A 19,194-nucleotide genomic window follows, 5' to 3' on the forward strand; every position below is an offset into this window, starting at 1 on the left:
ACTCCCTTTTTAAGTGCAGTTTCATTAGCTCAAAATGAAAGCACATGACAGATTAACATCATCAACAAGCATCTGAGTAACTAAGACTAAGATGCTGCAGCATTAAGATTAGCTAAGTTGCTTGAATGGTTTGAAAGTGACAAGAAAGAATATGCATACAGATACTGAAGACATGTTTGGTTGAAAAATTTTAAATATCTGAAAGAAATGAATTGTTTTCATGTAGACTTAAACAATATTGTGCTTTTACTGAGCAAGATGTAGATAGGGGTACAAGCCAGAGTAGTTAAGTACCAGTGGCACATCTAAGGATTATTTTTGTGACCAATAAAATATTTAATCAATCACCTGACAAAACAGGACCTTATTGTATGCATTAATATGCTGTTCTGAATTTTAAGTGTTGAAATGGAATGAAATTTGTAATTAGTCTTCCAAAAATTTCAGTACTTGGACTGCACAAAAAAAAGGATTGGTTTGGTGGTTCATACTTATGATGACACTGAAAACCAACCTTTAACTAACCATCCTACTAGAAAAAGATATCATTGCTATGGAAATGTGGAAAATTAAAATCATAATTTTGACATATGATATTTATTGTCATTTTGATTTTTCATTCAATGACAAACTTGGAGACAAATCTGAATTATATTTATGCAGCTTTCCATGTATAGCAGATGTTGGAGATTTAAATATAGTGGAATTTTTGTTTCATGTGTTGGGTTTTCTAATATGCTTGCATTTTTAGGCACACTGAAATAGATTAGGTGAAACTATGCAAGTCTGTGTTTAATTATCAATGTACATTTGAAGTGCAATTCCTTTATTGTATTACTTAATGGGTAGGCTGATATCATATGAATGTATTTGGCTGCTAAGTCCAGGTGATTCTAGGACTTGGAGTTTTCTTTGCTTGATACTTTTTAGAGACTGAATAATTATATACCTTTGTAAGGTTTTGAAGAACAAAAGTATTTATTATTTTATTTTTGCTATCATAAAACAAATAGAAAATACATAAAGAATATATTTTCTAGGGATATGCAACAGCTTCAAAGCAGAACTGTAGATAAATCAAAAGCTATTAACCAATAAACCCAGTGAATAAACTGAAACAAGGTACCTTCTAGCTGCAGGCTACTTGATGTGTCTGAACCCTTCATCACCAAAAGACATTTAAATTTCAACTCAATTGAACTGAGCTGGTTCCCTCTGGAACTCTGAGGGAGCTTTTTAAGTCCTACTTTATCAAACATTACATGCTCCCTAGTCATGAGACTCTTTGCCAGTTTCATCAGTTCAGTTTGGACTGCATTGCACCCATCTTCTGTGCCATTTATTTTTATGCCTTTCTGGTCCCCACAATTAATAATGGAAAGCTTCACATGTGAGTTCTCAAATCTTTTTTCCAAGGCTTTGATATCCTCCATTTTGTATCTTTGGATAAATTTCACCTTTACTGGATCTAATGTCAAAAATAATCCTTGGACATTATACTCTTCAAGGTAAATTTTTATTTCATCAAAGACACCTTGAAATATATCATCTGCAGCAACTATCAAGACTCTCATCCTTTCGGTTTCTATGACAACCTTTTGTTTATGCTTTTCCAGTATCCTCTGAACAAGCTGTGACCACTGTTTCTCTCTCACTTTCTGAACCATGACATCATCCAGTTTTATCTCCTTCTCAACAAGGGAATCCTTGACAAGTTGGATTGCCATTTGGACCTCTCTCTCATCTCGTGCAAACATTTGAACCTCCTCTTTACAATCCAAATCCCAAACTCCAATGACCTTCTGAGACTTCATTTTCTGCTTGATATAGTCAATAATTTCTTTGACAAATAGTAAATCCTTGACTGCTTTAGACACCTGCATACTGCTGCTTACAAAACTTTGAAGCTTTTCATGCATTTGTACAACTGCTTTCTGAACAGCATCAGACTGACCAACAAAAATTGCCCTCATGTCTTTCAAGTTCAGGTCAAAGGATAAGCCATGGTATTTCTCTTCTACGTCTTGTTTAAACTGTGATGCTTTTAGCAAAATCATCTCATATGTCTTCATTTGCTTTACTTCTGTGACACTCTGCTTCTCAGACATATTATTTTCAAACATATGTCTGTGCTTTTCATTTTTTACCAGAAACCTGAGGATCTGAAAGTTCAAATCTTTCACCTCCACTGGATCTGGTAACTTCAACTCGCCCACTGTATCCTCTGTTCCATGGGTTAACTCAGAAAAATCATCTGCATCCAAGTCATCATCCAAGCATTCATGATACAGGCAAACTTGAACATCTTTCTTGTCAATTGTGTGTGGCCTCAGGCATACTCTTTCAGCATCTGTAAGAAGAAAACACTGAAAATATTGTTATCCCATGTTTCCATACTAAGACATACAAAATAATTTTAACTAAATGGTACTTAAAAAATATTGTAGGAAATAATCAGACAAGTTTTAGAAATGGGAACCTTATAAATTATTGCTAGACAAGATCAAGATTTGTCAAACTATTGCCAGACATACTCAAAATAGTTTTAAAAAAGGACTTTTATAAACTATTGCCAGACATACTCAGACTAGTTTTAGAAATGAGGACCATATAAACTATTGCAGGACATATAAGACTAGTTTTAGAAATGGAGACCTTATAAACTATTGGTAGACATATTCAAACTCGTTTTAGAAATGGGGACCTTATAAACTATTGCCAGACATACTCAGACTAGTTTTAGAAATGGGGACCATACAAACTATTGCAAGACATATAAGACTAGTTTTAGAAATGGAGACCTTATAGACTATTGGTAGACATATTCAAACTCATTTTAGAAATGGCAGCCTTATAAACTATTGCCAGACATACTCAGACTAGTTTTAGAAATGGGGACATTATAAACTATTGCCAGACATACTCAGACTAGTTTTAGAAATGGGAACCATATAAACTATTGGTAGACATATTCAAACTCATTTTAGAAATTGGGACCTTATAAACTATTGCCAGACATACTCAGACTAGTTTTAGAAATTGGGACCATATAAAATATTGCAAGACATATAAGACTAGTTTTAGAAATGGGGACCTTATAAACTATTGCCAGATATACTCAGAATAGTTTTAGAAATGAGGACCATATAAACTATTGCAAGACATACATGGCTAGTTTTAGAAATGGGGACCTTATAAACTATTGCAAGACATATTAGACTAGTTTTAGAAATGGGGACCTTATAAACTATTGCAAGACATATTTTATGAAATAAGCACTTTAAAAGCATGATTATTTTCACAAGAAAATCAGTTACTATGCTTAATCTCACGGTCTTTTTGAGCATATTGAGACGTGTGATGAAAAAACCACTCACATCACATCACATCACATGAAAGTGTATAATATATTCAATACTGAAAAACAATGTCCCTAACTTTCATGATTGCATGATGGATAAATTTTCACCTCAGCTGAATGAGGATCACCATCAAAGTACCCAGATGTAAAAACATTCTAATTTTAATACACTGATGTGCTACTAGTACTACTACTACTACTACTACTACTACTACTACTACTTCTACTACTACTACTACTCATACTCGCACTAAGTAGTAGCAGCAGTAATATTTCATGGGTGATGCTCATTTGAAATGAAATGAATACAACCCAATTTCAGTGAGGGAAAATCAATGTGGCTCTGTAAATGTGATGCATAAGCATAAAAATATAATAATAATAATAATAATAATATTATTATTATTATAACAACTAAATGTTTTCAATAAAACCACAAATAGGTGCACTGAAACAACTTTGTAGAATGTTGTTGTGGGTAGCTGTGTTCCTATTGTGAGTATAGCACTTCCTAAAATTGACTTCGAACCTAGCTCTTCCTAACATTGACTTTGAGCCAAGCTCTTCCTAACGTTGACTTCATACCTAGCTCTTCCTAACAATGACCTAGAGCAGTGGTTCTTAATCCATGGGTCATGATCCAAAACTGGGTTGCCATGTTGTTTTGAGCAGGTTGCTGAGATCAACCCTAATAATTTGAAATTTCCTACCCAGTGATTTTTTAGTATTTGATGGATGGCAAGGCTAAAATCACAAACGTAATCTGGGTCACTGCCCAGAAATGTTAAGAACCATTGATCTAGAGGTTTATTATTGAAATTAACACTTTATAACAGACCTAACTCATTTTGTCTTTTTATAATCTTATGAAATGACTTTGGACATCCAACATTGAATATTCACCCATATCATAATATATGGGATGTAATCTTGAAGAAAAAACTGTTAATTTTATGTTAGCATCCTTCCTTAACCATTTTATCTATATTTCTATAATAGAGCTATACCAGTGATATACTTTCTTGCTTTCAAGCACTATTTTCTAATGAGAAATAACAGAAAAATAAATAATCAAATGTGCTATGTTACAAAATCATACCATTAGGAACATAGTCTGTTGGGAGGACTGCAACAAAGCTGAAGTCCTGTTAACATATTCTGATTCTAGAGTGGGATTTTCTCATCTTATATATTGTATTCTATTAGCCTCATGTTTTTAATTAATGAACCATCATACATCTGTCACAATTCAAATTTAAACAAGAATTATACAAATTAATAATGTCTTACCTTTCAAATTCTCAAAGGAAACAATACAAGACTGTTTGTCCCTTCCAAACCTGACATCTGTCACTGGGCCACTGTGTTTTGTATTATTAAAGTACAACTCAATTATGTCCCTTGTGGTTGATGGACGCAATCCACTCAGTCGAACATGGCGAGTGATTGGGACTCTTTCAACCTGGATAAATTGCCCCTCAAATGGTTTCTCCTTTACCCTCACCAGTAACTTCTCAACATCTGAAAATGCAAATCTTTAACATCTGCAGTCACTCAGTTATACTAATTATGCTTTGAAGTGTTTGAGTCAGGTTTTATTCAATTAAACAAGAATCAACACATACTCAACTTGTAAAGTTCTATGCAAGTGGAACCAGATCAAAACCAATGAAAAACAATCAGATCATTTTATAAATGGGCTGTCACCATTATACACACACAAAAATACAACGCCGATTTTTTTGCAAATATATGAAAAGTTTATTCCTGCCTAAATAAAAATGATCCCAGAAACACACGACATGCACTGTACTATAAACATTCACAATTTGCATACCTGGTGGCTCAGAAAAAGTAACTAAAGCTGTTCCTGCTAATCTTCTAAAGAGAATCTCAATTGGTATTGCTTTACAGCAGGGTTCAAGATAGAGAACCAGTAATTCCTGTGTTGTACTGGGGCTGAGATTTTTCAGGAAAAGCCTGATGGGATCTGTAGAGCAAGGAACATACTCCTCAACTGTCAGCCTTGTCTCCTCGAAGTAGAATGATTCTCTCTTTTGTTTCTCCAAGACACTCTGCACAACTGATTTAAAATAAAATAAAATACAAAAACCTGTGATTAAAATTGAGTGTATAATTTTGTCTCTTATATTTTACATTAATTGCCATTAAGGTCAGACAGCTTGTTTCGAAATGTTCCCAGTACCACACTCAACAACATAGTCATATCTATAGATTCAATAGACACTAATCCAATATCTTTGCCAGCTATGTATGATCATTACATAATCAGGTGACTGGATGTGAGCTTGGCCAACTAAGTTGGGTAAACAGAATCATTTTATAATCAGGTGACTGGATGTGAGCTTGGCCAACTAAGTTGGGTAAATGGAATCATTGCATAATCAGGTGACTGGATGTGAGCTTGGCCAACCAAACTGGGTAAATAGAATAATTACATGAGCTTGGCTAACAAAGTTGGGTATATGGAATCATTACATAATCAGGTGACATGATCTGAGTTTGGCAAAAAATTTGGGTAAATGAAATCATTACATAATCAGGTGACATGATCTGAGCTTGGCCAACCATATTGGGTAAACAGAATCAGCAGCAGGGAAGTTTAACAGACCAGAGTTTCCAGCCAAAATAAAGCTTCCTACGCGAACTTTCTCCGTAGAAGCCTCAGAAAGCAGAAATAAAGCCTTCTACGAGAGCTAATTTTCATGCATTTCAGACCGAGTGCATCGGGTGGTCGCGCCGTGTGTGTTAGTAAATATAGCGTCTGAGACAGGAAAAATAAATGTTAGGGAATATTTTTCTGTGTTAATTTTTTTGTTGCATGATGGGGCTGCTTTGGTCCATTTTACGTCGCATTAAAATAATATACTTGAAAATAATATGAGTTCGAAAACTAGTACAGTTGGAGAGCCTCATTCTGCTAGATTAGCGCGAGAACAATTAGCGGCAGTAAGGAAACTTATTCCAGCAAAAGAATTATTCAAGAAAAAGGCCCGAGCACACGAAGATACAGAATTTGGAATTACCGAGATATCGTCGAAATGGTTAAAGCCAGTTACCGAAACAACCGAAAAAGTTTTTCTTGGTGACATAAAAGATCCAGATATTAAGAAACGTGGAATTCTTCCTGTGTTGAGAGATATTGAGGAACATATTCGAATATTACCGGATTTGCCAGCACAAATACAACCGCGTGCACAAAGTCCAGTAGCTACCATAAAAAGAATTGTTCTCGAGGAAATTAAAAAAAATTTTACCGATGGTGGTTGGAATACAATAACAAGAATACCAATTAAAAATACCGATGATCTTGTTAAATTTGGCGCGTTTGCCGAAGATTCTTTCCGTGAGAGAAAATTTTTTTTATCATCGGAAGGACTAAAAAAAATTAAATCGCGTGATACCTGGTATAATACGATATACAGAATTAAATTTGAAAAATCACGGGTAAGTAAGGATGACCCGATTTATAATACATTTTTAGCAGGTGCGGCTGAAAAATTGCGGTATAATAGAGAACAGGCGGGATCATTAGGAAGGCCTAAATCTTCACGAAGAAAAGCAAAACCAAAAGAAAAAATTCAACCACAGGAGTTTGAAGAAGAAATTCAACCACAGGAGTTTGAAGAAGATATTCAACCACAGGAGTTTGAATTTCGACCACAGGTGTTAAAAGAAGATATTCAACCACGGGAATTAGGGGCTAGACCAAAGGAAAAAAGTCAACCTCAGAAAAAAGAGAAAAAACCAAAAAAGAAAAAAGATAAGAGCGACCAGGAACCAATATTTCAACCAAGCGATTACAAGCCACCTGCGGACGAGAGAGTTTGAGCATTAACTGAGGAAGAAATTGCATCTCGTTCAAGAGAGGAGATTGATTATAGTAAATCTGCCGATTATTATTTGAGAGAAGACAATATCGATATGCTCGATGATAAATTTGCAAGATTAGCTGTCGCTGCGAATTATATTCCAGAAAATAGAAAATTATTCTTGCGAGAAAAATTCGTTGATACAATCAGATTAGGGGATTGGTCGGCGATAATTTATTTTGGTAGTTTAAGAAAGCCGATAAATTACTACGATCTCGGATATTCGGATTTTTTACGGGAGGTCAATGAAGAAAGGGAAAGGCAAAAAAAACGATTATCATCGTCACCACCGCAACATCCTGGAAAAAGAACACCATCACCACCAGATTATAGACCAAGCACACCGCCACCGCAAGATCCTAAAATAGGAAGCGGATATACCATTTGTCCTGACAGCGTCGTCAACGATGTATCTCGCCTTGAAATATTAATAGGAGGAAAACGAGCCGGAAATAACTCTTCTGAAATAATCAACGAGGCCTCAGATATTTGTCAGCGATTATTTCGCGGTGGTGTCATTGATTCCCACATTTACAAAGAGCTCGTTGACGAACTCATCGATTAAAACAACATAACTGAAATAACATGATTGTTCACAAACATCAACGCAGACCTAGGCAGGTCCGCATAGTTAACTCTCGATTGCCTGTATATAAATATATTCACGGCAATGGATTCGGCGATATCGTGAAAAGTTTCGTTACAAGAGTAGTCCCTAAAATCGGACCCGCAGCTAAGCAAATTGCATCAAAAGCAATAGGAAAGATCGGCGAGACTGTTATTTCTGGCGTTGGTAATTTGGCCAGTAAAGGCTTCGATGTTGTCAAAGGTAAAATATCGAATTTAATGCGCAAAAAAAGCAGCCTATCAAATTACCTAGCACCAGCGAAATGCCCGCTGATGTCAGTAAAGTTATAAACGACGCAGCAAATAAAAAAATAAATGATCTAGTACAGGAAGTTGCAAATACAAGTTTTATTTCGGGTAGCGGTCTTCGTTTTAGATGAAATTCTTAATAATAAATGTTCGCACAAGTGTCAAACGAAGTGTTCGACATGGATGAGCCTGTAGGCAAGGACACCTCCGTGCGTGATTTTCAGTATTTCTCGTACGTTGCAGTTGAACCAAACACACCCAATCGCTTGGAAATTCAAGTTCACGATACGACAAGATATTTTCTCCCATCTGAGGCATATATCGAAGTTGTCGGGGAAGTTGTTAAAGCAGATAATACCGCCTATGCAGCAGATTTTAGGGTCGGATTTGTTAACAACGGTATTATGGCATTATTCAAGAGTGCCACTTACATGATTGACGGAAGAGAAATTGAGTCAATTACCAATGATACTGACTTAGCAACGATGATTATAGGTCTAGCTAAATACTCGGATGATTTTACTAGATCAGCTGGCCCTAGTATGATGTTTGCCAAGGATAATTCTGATCGTCCCGAAAGTAGGCCGTTTCTTATCAGACAACCCAACGATCGCGCCGCTCCTAATGCTGCTCCCGCTGCTATCGAAGATATGATCATTAAACCTTATCCTGATTATAATCTCGGATTTGCCACGCGAAAGTCTATGTTAACACCAGGTAACAGAAGATTCTCTTGTGCTATTCCGTTATCCCATATATTCGGATTTTGCAGGCATTTCAGGAAAATTATCTACGGAGCAAAACACACCGTTACGTTTGTCAGAAAGGAAAATAGCAACGATGCTATCTGGCGAGAAGGTGCTGTCGATTACGCTACTGGCGTGATAGGTCCCAATGACGCTGCGCAAAATAACGGCATAGTAAGATTACTTAAATTTACCTTGTGGATGCCAGCGATAACTCCATCAATAATCGAGGAAGAAAAATTATTGTCATTCATGAACCAGGGCGGTAAATCTGTTATGTCTTGGCTGACAACAACAACAGATTCCACAACTATCAATATTAATGGTGATTTTACCTGGCGTATTGCATCGCAGCAAGGTACCTCTGCACCTAGGCATATCTTTATCGCTTTTTTGCGTACCAATAGATATAATCAATTATACAGTCACATGATATTTGATCACATTGGAGCAACAAATGTGTCGTTGAGAGTAAATGGCCAACAAGAACCATCCGAGGAAATATCAATTGATTTTGAAAATCATTCGACGGCTCGCGCATATCATCGCTTGTTGTGTTTTATGGGTCGTGATCAAAATATCGATACCGGATTGCAAATATCACAGTTGGATTTTAATACTCACTATCCTATCTACTACTTTTCCCTGGAGCATCTTGATTTGGTAAAACAATCCGTTGTCGATATCCATTTCAAAGCCAGAATTAACACAGGTGGACTTAATCACAAAGCAATCGCGGTTATTCTCAGCGATAGAACAATGATCCTAGAAGGAATTAGTGGCAGAATGAGAGTTATCGACGCACCTGTTGAGAAAATGTAACTTTAAAATCGAAGATTTTTAAGATTTCTAAATTTAGATTAAACGATTATTAATATGCCATACGAACACGTCAGCGTAACTCTGACCCCGGGCCAGATGAAAAAACTCCAAACAGCAACAGCAAAGCGATGCGGTGTGAAATTAACCCTGAAAAATGATCAAATTCAGGGCGGGCCTAACAAACTGTCGCTAACTAAGAATCAACGTGAACGTTTCACCAAAGCCAAATCAGCGAATTCCGGCGTTCATGTGAATCTTAGTATAGGTGCCATCAGAGACATGGTCAAAACGGGCGGAATTTTCCCTTTCCCAGCTGCTATTCCTGGATTATTATCCGGGGCTCTTCCGGCAATTGCAAAAGCGATAGGATTAGGTGCGGCCGGAGCTGTAGGCGACAAACTAGTACACAAAGTAATGGGAGGGCGATATGGTAAAAAAAAGGGAAGCGACCTTTATCTAAGACGCCCCCCATACGGATCCGGCCTAAGATTAGCACGCCCTATTCAAATTTAGATTTATTCAACGAAGCAAAGAAAAAAAAATAAAATTTTTCAGAGGCGTATTTATGCGGGATCAACTACCAGAAAAACCAAACCCCACCGAGACAGGAATAATAAATCTCGATTCAAATACCGGTCCTGGCACACATTGGGTCGCCTACGCGATTAATCCTCGCGAAGTTGTTTACTTTGACTCGTACGGACTAGCTCCACCAAAAGAATTTATCGATTACGTGTCAAAGTTAAATATTCCGATTTGGTATTCGACACTTCCGACGCAGACGTTAATGGATCCACCGATATGCGGTCCTGAATCAATTAATGTCCTTGATGCAATTTCAAAATCATCCGGTCCGTATCATAGAATCGTATTTGAATACGCCGCAGATAAGTATCATGGTTGATATTTACGGAAGGTTCCTGTACAGGAAGAAGGAAGTAGCTGACGTCGATCTATCAAAGTTCGCCACGAGGGAGGATATTAATAATCTTCTGTCGTTGTCAGAAGTAGATCCTGGCGAAGTTGCTATTTTTCAGAACAGCGAAGGAAGATTACAAACAAGCAACATCAAAATAACTGATATAATCAAGCGAGACGAATATAACGATCGTATTGATCAATTTACTCACCTATCAGAGTCGGTATCAAAATCCATCGCTGATATCGCCGATTTTGTAGCGAAGTTACCCCTGAAGGCTAATATCGCGGATGTGGAAAAAAAGGACAACGAGCTATCAGCAACGTTGCTTCTGAAGGCCGATAAAACATTACACGATGATCTTCAGGACAAAGTGACAAAAAGACTTAACAGGCTAAATAACGATCTTAAAAAACTCGACGATACTTTGACTAAATTTAGCAAAAAAATCGAGGAAGATATAAAAACATCCAGCGATACTTCCTCCGCCGCAAACGAACTAGCAAAGAAAAAAGCCGATCAAGCATCGCATGACGATCTTAGCGATAAAGTAAGAAAAATCAACGAGGATATTACTAATATTCTCGCCGATATTACCGAAATAAATATCGTAATGAGTCAGAAAAGCGATAAAACATCGCACGATGATATCAGTGAGAAAACGAAAAAAATCGACGATGATATTACTAAAATTAAAGAGGAAATTGACGTGGTACGTGAATTGGCGAGTCAAAAAGTCGATAGATTTATACACGCCGCACAATTTCGAGAATTAGAAGCAAATCTTCTCGCCGCAACTACAAAAATTGACCAAAAGACCGATACAACATCACATGACGATATCAACAATAAAATAGAAAAAATCAACGAGGATATTAATAAAATCTTTTGTGAAAAGGTCGATACAGACTTGTATATCTCAGAAATTCCAAAATTGGAAAAGCTAATTAGCGATATTAACACAAAAATATCGTCAATGAATCTTGGAAGATTAGCGCGTGTTATTATACCATTCGAAGTGGAAAAAAATAGAAAAACTTCGTTGTTACGTGCCATTTGTGTTAAAAATGCAAATAGTTACATGGACGCCCGAGAATGATACATTTAGCTTTTCTGCGCCAATTGCTGGTATATATCGAATATATTTTATCTCCGTGATAAAATTCAAAATACTAAAATCGGGTCACACCCACGACGGATCCTTAAATATTTTTATGCCTGCAAATACCACGGAAACATTTATACTAGAACCACCAAATAGAACCACCACAGGACCAACACCTTGTTATGCAATTTTCGAATATTTATCCGGAATATATCCAATTGGTTAGATAAATTAACTAATAAATGACCGCATCGGATTACCGATATAATCAGGCGCGTTCATGGCAGGATTCGCTAAAAAAACTTCTTGACGAGTATCAGGTAAAAATAAAGAAATATCAACACAGATTAATTGCCATCGATGTCGCCGTGTACGCGGTAAGTGCAATAGTCGCCGGTGCGGGAATAATCTTATCCGCGGTGACAACAATCGCGCCAATCGTAGCAACGATAGTAATATCATCGACAACAACAATTGCCGGTGTTCTCAATATTATCGCAAAAAAATATCCTCATGCACAAATGAAAAATTGTCCCTGTACACGAGCAAACTATCCCAGGTCAACGAGGCGTATTCGAAATTATCATCGCTGCTTTCTGAGAGTCTCAACGACGGAGTTATATCCGATCTCGAATTTTCCATGATGGTAAATATCTACTCTGAGATTGAACAAATGAATATCAATAATGTCGGAACTAGCTCAAATCGTGACAAACACGACACCGCTGATAACAACGCTGATATCGGCAAGCTCAACCAAGCCAGAATTTAGTATCGATTTTCCAATACCAATTAGCGTCAAGGAAATTGCGCTGTCACAATTACGCATCTATAATAGCTGGCCCAATGTTAGGTCGAAATCATTCGGTAGATTATCATCGAATAATTCGCTTGTTTTTGCCAATAAAAACCGTCCCGATGGAACTCCCGATTGGATCGTTGTTGGCATACCAACAGGCAGTTACGAAATTGAGCAAATCGACAAGGAACTTACCAGTAGAATATCGAATATAACCGGCGATGCTAAGCCAGGAATAAAAATATTAGCACACGAACCAACGCTGTCATCGATAATCGAGGTAAAATCGCCATATGTCGTCGATATTTACCAGTCATCGATTAGGACAGTTCTAGGTTGACCCGAAATCACACCTCTGGCAAAACCAAAAAAACCAGATGTTTTTATTCCAGGTTGGCACGAGGAAGCTCCTCCAGAACTACCGGAGCCAAAAAATCAGATTTTATCACCGACGAAGGATGGTACGGAACTATCAAACACAAGTCTCTAATCCACAATGCCATCAACATCATGAATATCCACAAATTTAACATGTTAATGTTCGCTTTTACTTTTAGGGACGAAAGAATTCTCTCGTGGTTGGTTCTTCCCAAAATTCCCCCCAGCGTGAAAATCTTCGACGCTACTAACATTAACAGGACAATATTCCCCATAGAAGGCATCATGATAAGAAAAACCATCAACGAATTTAATCAAGAACATAAATTACATTTAAATTTTTTGCGGGAATCCTTTCATGAATGCATCTTAAATAAATCAGGTTCATGTAGCGAAATTATCGGACGCGTGAAGATTTTAAATCAACTCGCGAATGATGTTGAATATTATCACAACATGTTCATTCGGGCGATAATTGACGATATATCAATTGCCGATTATGTTCTTCCTATTAGCAGCTTCACGTTGATCAGAAATTCAGGAGAAAAACAAAAATTCATGAGAGTATTTGGATTAACCGAGGAAACGCTACCAAATTTCAAATTTCCCGATTATGATGTTGATAAAATGAGAAAATCTGTTACTGATACCATCGATGATTTATTTCCGAAATTACATGCCGCGTGGACTAAAAAAATACAATCAGAATCAATTCTCAAACATAATAATGATCCTGCCGGGCAAGGGCGGCATATCTCGCCAGGTATCGTTAACATAACGGAGGTTATCGCGATTTATCTTCACGCGGATGTCGTTGAAGGTAGCTACAACGCAGATGCGTCTGTGTCAGAGCAGGTGCAGCAGGGATTTATCTTATATTCGTTTTCACCTAGCGCATCTCTGGGTTTTTTGATAATAAAAGAGCCAGTAAATCCGTTTTATCTGCGATGTCACAATCGATTATTGTCGAGGATAAATTTCAAACTGACGGACCAGAATGGAAATTTGCTTGATATACGCGGGGAAACACTAAGTATCAACTTGCTGGTGAGATCGTAAAAAATCTGCCCGCCAGAGAAAAATAACCAAAAAAAATAAATAAAAACCAGGAAATTTTTCAAAATTAGTAAAATTTCTTAATTTTGATGGGGTAAATACCCGTCAAATTGAGTAATTTATACAATTTAGTAAATTTGTTGGGGTAAATACCCGTTAAATTGAGTAATTTATATAATTTTATGTTTTTGATGGGGTAAATGGTAGTCAGAAACAAGAAAATTGCACAATTTCAGTAAATAAATTAATTCAGTAAAATGAATAAAAAAAATAATAAAAATCAGGGAAATTAAGAAATTTGTGTAATTTTATGTTTTTGATGGGGTAAATACCCGTCAAATTGAGCAATTTACATAATTTTGTGAATCTGCTGGGGTAAATACCCGTCAAATTGTGCAATTTATATAATTTCTTAAATTTGTTGGGGTAAATGGTAGTCAGAAACAAGAAAATTGCACAATTTCAGTAAAATGAATAAAAAAAATAATAAAAATCAGAAATTTTGGTTTTTTTTGTGGCAAGAATCAGGAATCTTCAGAATCTTCGATTCTAATTCTAATTTTGAGAATCTTAAGAATCTTCAGAATCTTCGATTCTAATTCTAATTTCGAGAATCTTAAGAATCTTCGATTCTAATTCTACTCTCATCGACCAGCTTTTTTAGCTGCCTGACGCACGAGCTGGTAATTTTTCTTGACTCATACTCGTCTGATAAACTCGACCTTACTTTTTCTACCAGCGTTGATAATTTAACAAAATCCTCGATTTGATCATCGCTGACGGTCGCAAGTGATTGATACATCGCAATCTGGATTTTCTTTATGAACTTGTATTCGGATGGTAGCGTGTACCTGTATTCGAGTTTTCCTTGGATGATAGTCTCAAATTCGGACCGGATTTTACCTGCGTCCAAATCCGAAGACAAATTTACATTTTTTTTCAGATCCTCGATGGCTTCGATGATATTGTTTACGTTTTCCTCGTTCATTTATATTTATATTTTGTAATATTTAATTAATTTTTAATCTGATATTATTGGAATATAATAAAATTCGAACCATGCACCAAATCGGTAGGAGAATGTCGCGTTTATTATTTTTTCTGTCGCACGTTGCACCGATGCTGGATTAATATCAAAATATTTTGCAGCGGCACTCATCGATGTGAATATAATTTCCTCGTTTGTTTCTCGATTTATTGATTTAACTGCCTTAGATGGTCGCCGTACGCCACCGGTATTACCAAATTTGGAATTTTCACTCGGAGTTACCGCGCGAAGATTGAATATCTTGTTGTTAAGCTTATCTCCGTCGATGTGGTCGATAACAAGACCGACTTTTATTGGTCCGTGAAAACATTCAAATACAAACTTATGACAAAAATAACTTGCGCATCTTCGTTTTTTGTTTTTGTTAATGGTAAAAATAAGATAACCTGAATTACAAACCTTACCGACCCGATTCTTTGTTCTAATATTTCTAACGATACCATCGGACGACGCCTCGTATCCAGTGATCGTTGGGTGAGATTTAAACTCGTGTGTCATTGTTGATTCAGGAATCTCTGATTTCAGGCTCATATATGATAATCTATATGTCTAAATCGTTATTAGCTTGAAATCGATTAATATAATCTTCTTCGCATGTTATCACGGACGAGGATTTTTTTTCGTAATACCGACGCAATTCTCGATAATTCTTTCCTCCACAAGCCAAACACAACCGAGTTTTCCCTCGCGTGCCAACTTGACAAACTAAACATCGCTGTGGTCCTTTGCTACCACGCCGAATCGCATGTATGTGAGCGCCGCAATAATCGCCTCTGCAGGATTTGTCACAATTATTTGTTGAGCCGATTAGTATCCATTTGCAATGCATTATAATTTAAACATATCTCTAAAATATAATCATGGACGCATTTGATCTTGATGAGGCAGAATATATTATTCCTGAGGTTGATCGAGCCAAGAAAGAGTTCTTCGATGATGGAGCGATTCACACTTGGTCGACATGGAAAACAAATTCCATCGATGCCACGATGAACCTGGAGCGAGCTAAGAAAATAATCGAGCATATAAAAACCGAACACAAAGAAGAGCGATTTATCTTTGGAATAAAATTTATCGCACAAATGCCTGATGATACCTGGATTATTCGCGATAAGCGAGATCCTGTGCGTGGTGGCAAGAAAAACGTTGTTTTTGATAAAAATTCTAAACCCAGATTGTTACTGGGAATCGATGGCCCTTATTATGCTAGATCCTATCCAGCCAGCGCTGTTGTTTATGGAATTTATCGGCTGAATAACAATCCGGACGTAAAAAAACATACCTGCGATGAAAGAATCACCGATGATAAATTGCGTGGCTGAGCGTGTTATCGAGCACATGAAAAACGCTCGACGTGGATCTGGTTTGACACAATTAAGGCTAGATAAAATTAACGCGTGGGCAAGTACCGTTGCTGATGGTGCATCGGTGGACGATGTAGCTGCGTTGAGTAAAAAACTTAAATTTCCTATCACGGTGAAAACGTTATCGGGAGAAATATTACACTCGTCGCCGTATAGATCCCGAGGAGCACCAATCGAGATTGTCGATCACAATTCCCATGCGTGGTCGCAATCGGTGATGATATTTCCGCGGGATCGTGTGGTTAAATTTTATCCTGTAGATGCTGCGAAGGATAATTCCGATGATATGTTCAGATTTATCAAAAAATTAAGCGCATCTGATCCAATATCGATATGGTTATTCTCGAGCGAGGAAAGATACGATCAATTTATTCTGCCATGTGGCGATATTTACAGAAACGAAATACTACACGAGTCGATGAGAAAACTCGCGGTGAAATATTCGTCGAATCCCGATCAGTTACTAACGAATTGCTTTACAATTTCGTCTGTCGCCGCTCATGCCGCTAGAGAGAAAAACTCGTGGAAGCCTACAAGGAACGAATTTCTCGCTGATATTCAACTTAGTTGTATCGAATACGGCCATGGTGGATTGTGGAATACCAAGTACGATTTCGAAGATATGATCTCCGTTGACATGAGCGCGTGTTATCCTGGAAGTTTCCTTGGATATGGCGATTGTGCCGATTATTTTGCTAAATTCGGCCATCCTACCAGCGAAATGACAAGGGTAGCAATTAACGGACCGTTGCCTGATTTTGTCATGACCGGATTCGCTTGCGTCACGTCGTTTGAGTTTGCTGAAAATTTGCATAAAATCTGCTATATTTGGTTCGGCAAGCATTTCTCCCAGCGTCGTTGGGTTCCTACGGTGTTATTAAGATATATGCTAGATTCATCGATGTTAGTGTCGTTGACGGTGAGTGAGGCGATTATATCTTACAAAAAACAGATCGAGGTGTGGTTGCCAACAGATTGTGACAACGCGAAAGATATAGGAAGAAAAATAATCGGTAAATTTACTCAAGGTGGATCCGTTGATCACAAACATCGACACGCTAGGTTGTTTATCAACGATGCGGAGATGGATTTTATAATCGCCGATACGGTATCACGAGGAATATTTTGCAACAGAGAGAATATTATCATTGATGGAGTAAAGTTAGGTACCGTGATTAGCTACCTTGACGGAGAATCAGCGCAATATACACATTTGCGATCATCGATGCTCGCTTATGTAAGTATAAATTTGCTATCGATGATAAACAAATTTTCTGATATCGCGGCAAGAGTCGCGACGGATTCATTTTATATCGATAAAAAATACCAAGATAGGTTAGAAAATTTAATTACCGACGGTAGCTCATGGGGAACTTGGAGGATAAAAAACGAGGATATCCTAGATTATTGCGAAGACGCAGATGTTGAAGATCGCGATGAATTTCATCGAGGTAGATTTGGAGAAATTTCGATTCTGGAATCTTCGACAGCCGCATCTGCGTTTGACCCAATTTCACGCAGTAAATTCATTTACCTAAATGGGCCTGGCGGCAGCGGTAAAACAACACGAGCAATAAACTTATTTGCAAATTCTGACATGATTGTATTGACTCCGACACACAGATTAGCGCGAGAAATAAAGCAACGTGGCGTTAATTCGTGCACGTACCATAGCTATTTCAAATACAGCGGTGGATCATGGGACTCGGTGCGTATGGGCGATAAATATATCAACAAAATCATAATATTTGATGAGATTTGCACGGTGAATTTAGATATATTAAAATCGATATTAGCTTGGCTGGAAGGGAAAAATACCGCTGTGATAATGTGCGGCGATCATGGCCAACCTGATCCGATTGATGGCGAATCGCCTCACGAATGGCTCAGAAACTTCGTTGACTATTATGAGGAAATTGACGCTGATTATAGATCGACAGATATTTTGTTGACCGAATTTAAAAAATTGATTCGATTACAACCGAATAAGATTCAGTGCGACGTTATGAGGAAAATAATCGATGAAACTCCGATGAGCAATTTTCTAAATTTGTGGCGTCCCGATCATCTGATCGTTGCTAGTAGGAAAATTGTTCGTGATATTATTCAGGAAATGTTATTCAAGCTGCATTGTGAGAAATTTCCAACACTGCAGGTACCGTTATGCTATAGGCCAGCTAATACTAGGCGACAAAATATTAATATTATTTTGCTATGTGGAAGGGAAAAAAACTTGGTCCTGAACGATATTATCTTTGTTGATATCAACCTTATTAATGAAGCGTTAAATGCAGAAAAATCACCGTGGAAATTAGGCTACGCAACAACGATACACTCATCGCAAGGATTGACCGTAGATGGCCAAGTTTGGATCGTCGATGACAGAATTTCTTGGTCAAATTTGGTATATTTAGCCGTGTCGAGAGTAAGAAAATTATCTCAACTAGGACGAATTCGAGTAAACTACATTAGTGACGCTGGCGGTAGTTGAGTATCTTCGGGTACTATTTGTAATTCTTCTTTGGTAAATCCGCGTTGTGGCGCTAACGAATCTAGGATATAAATTGCTGGTCTTCCAGATGATCTTGTTACGGCGGATATTTTATGTGTTGTAACGCTCCAGGTTGGGTCGGTTGCTCTTTTTCTTCCTCCTTCGGCCTCACCTTCTTTATATAAATACCTGACTGTGACGCTACCTAGTACAGGCTGAATTGTGGAATCTCGTTTTAGGGGTATATTCGATTTTGTGATTGCAATTGCAGGTTTCATTGCTATTGTTCGAGTTGTCTCGTTATTTAACGCGTTAATCACATGAGGCAATCTTGAT

At 37.3% G+C, this 19,194-nt stretch overlaps 1 protein-coding gene across 5 annotated transcripts in view; it reads right to left on the bottom strand.

The window, feature by feature from the left end:
• The window catches only part of LOC149769592 (uncharacterized), an 84,231-nt gene that overhangs the window by 36,794 nt on the left and 28,243 nt on the right, over positions 1 to 19,194 (bottom strand). For all 5 annotated transcript variants that reach the window (XM_089949836.1, XM_089949837.1, XM_089949838.1 and 2 more), the window contains exons 6-8: positions 5,199 to 5,444; positions 4,652 to 4,882; positions 1,127 to 2,350 (exon numbers count right to left, since the gene is read on the bottom strand). In XM_089949836.1, the coding sequence (XP_089805962.1) occupies positions 1,127 to 2,350; positions 4,652 to 4,882; positions 5,199 to 5,444 (1,701 nt within the window). The remainder of the gene's footprint in view (positions 1 to 1,126; positions 2,351 to 4,651; positions 4,883 to 5,198; positions 5,445 to 19,194) is intronic.

Source organism: Sinohyriopsis cumingii, unplaced genomic scaffold (genome assembly GCF_028554795.1).
Source record: "Sinohyriopsis cumingii isolate HCF-2022 unplaced genomic scaffold, ASM2855479v2 utg003580l, whole genome shotgun sequence".
In the NCBI taxonomy this organism is placed as follows: Eukaryota; Metazoa; Mollusca; class Bivalvia; order Unionida; family Unionidae; genus Sinohyriopsis; species Sinohyriopsis cumingii.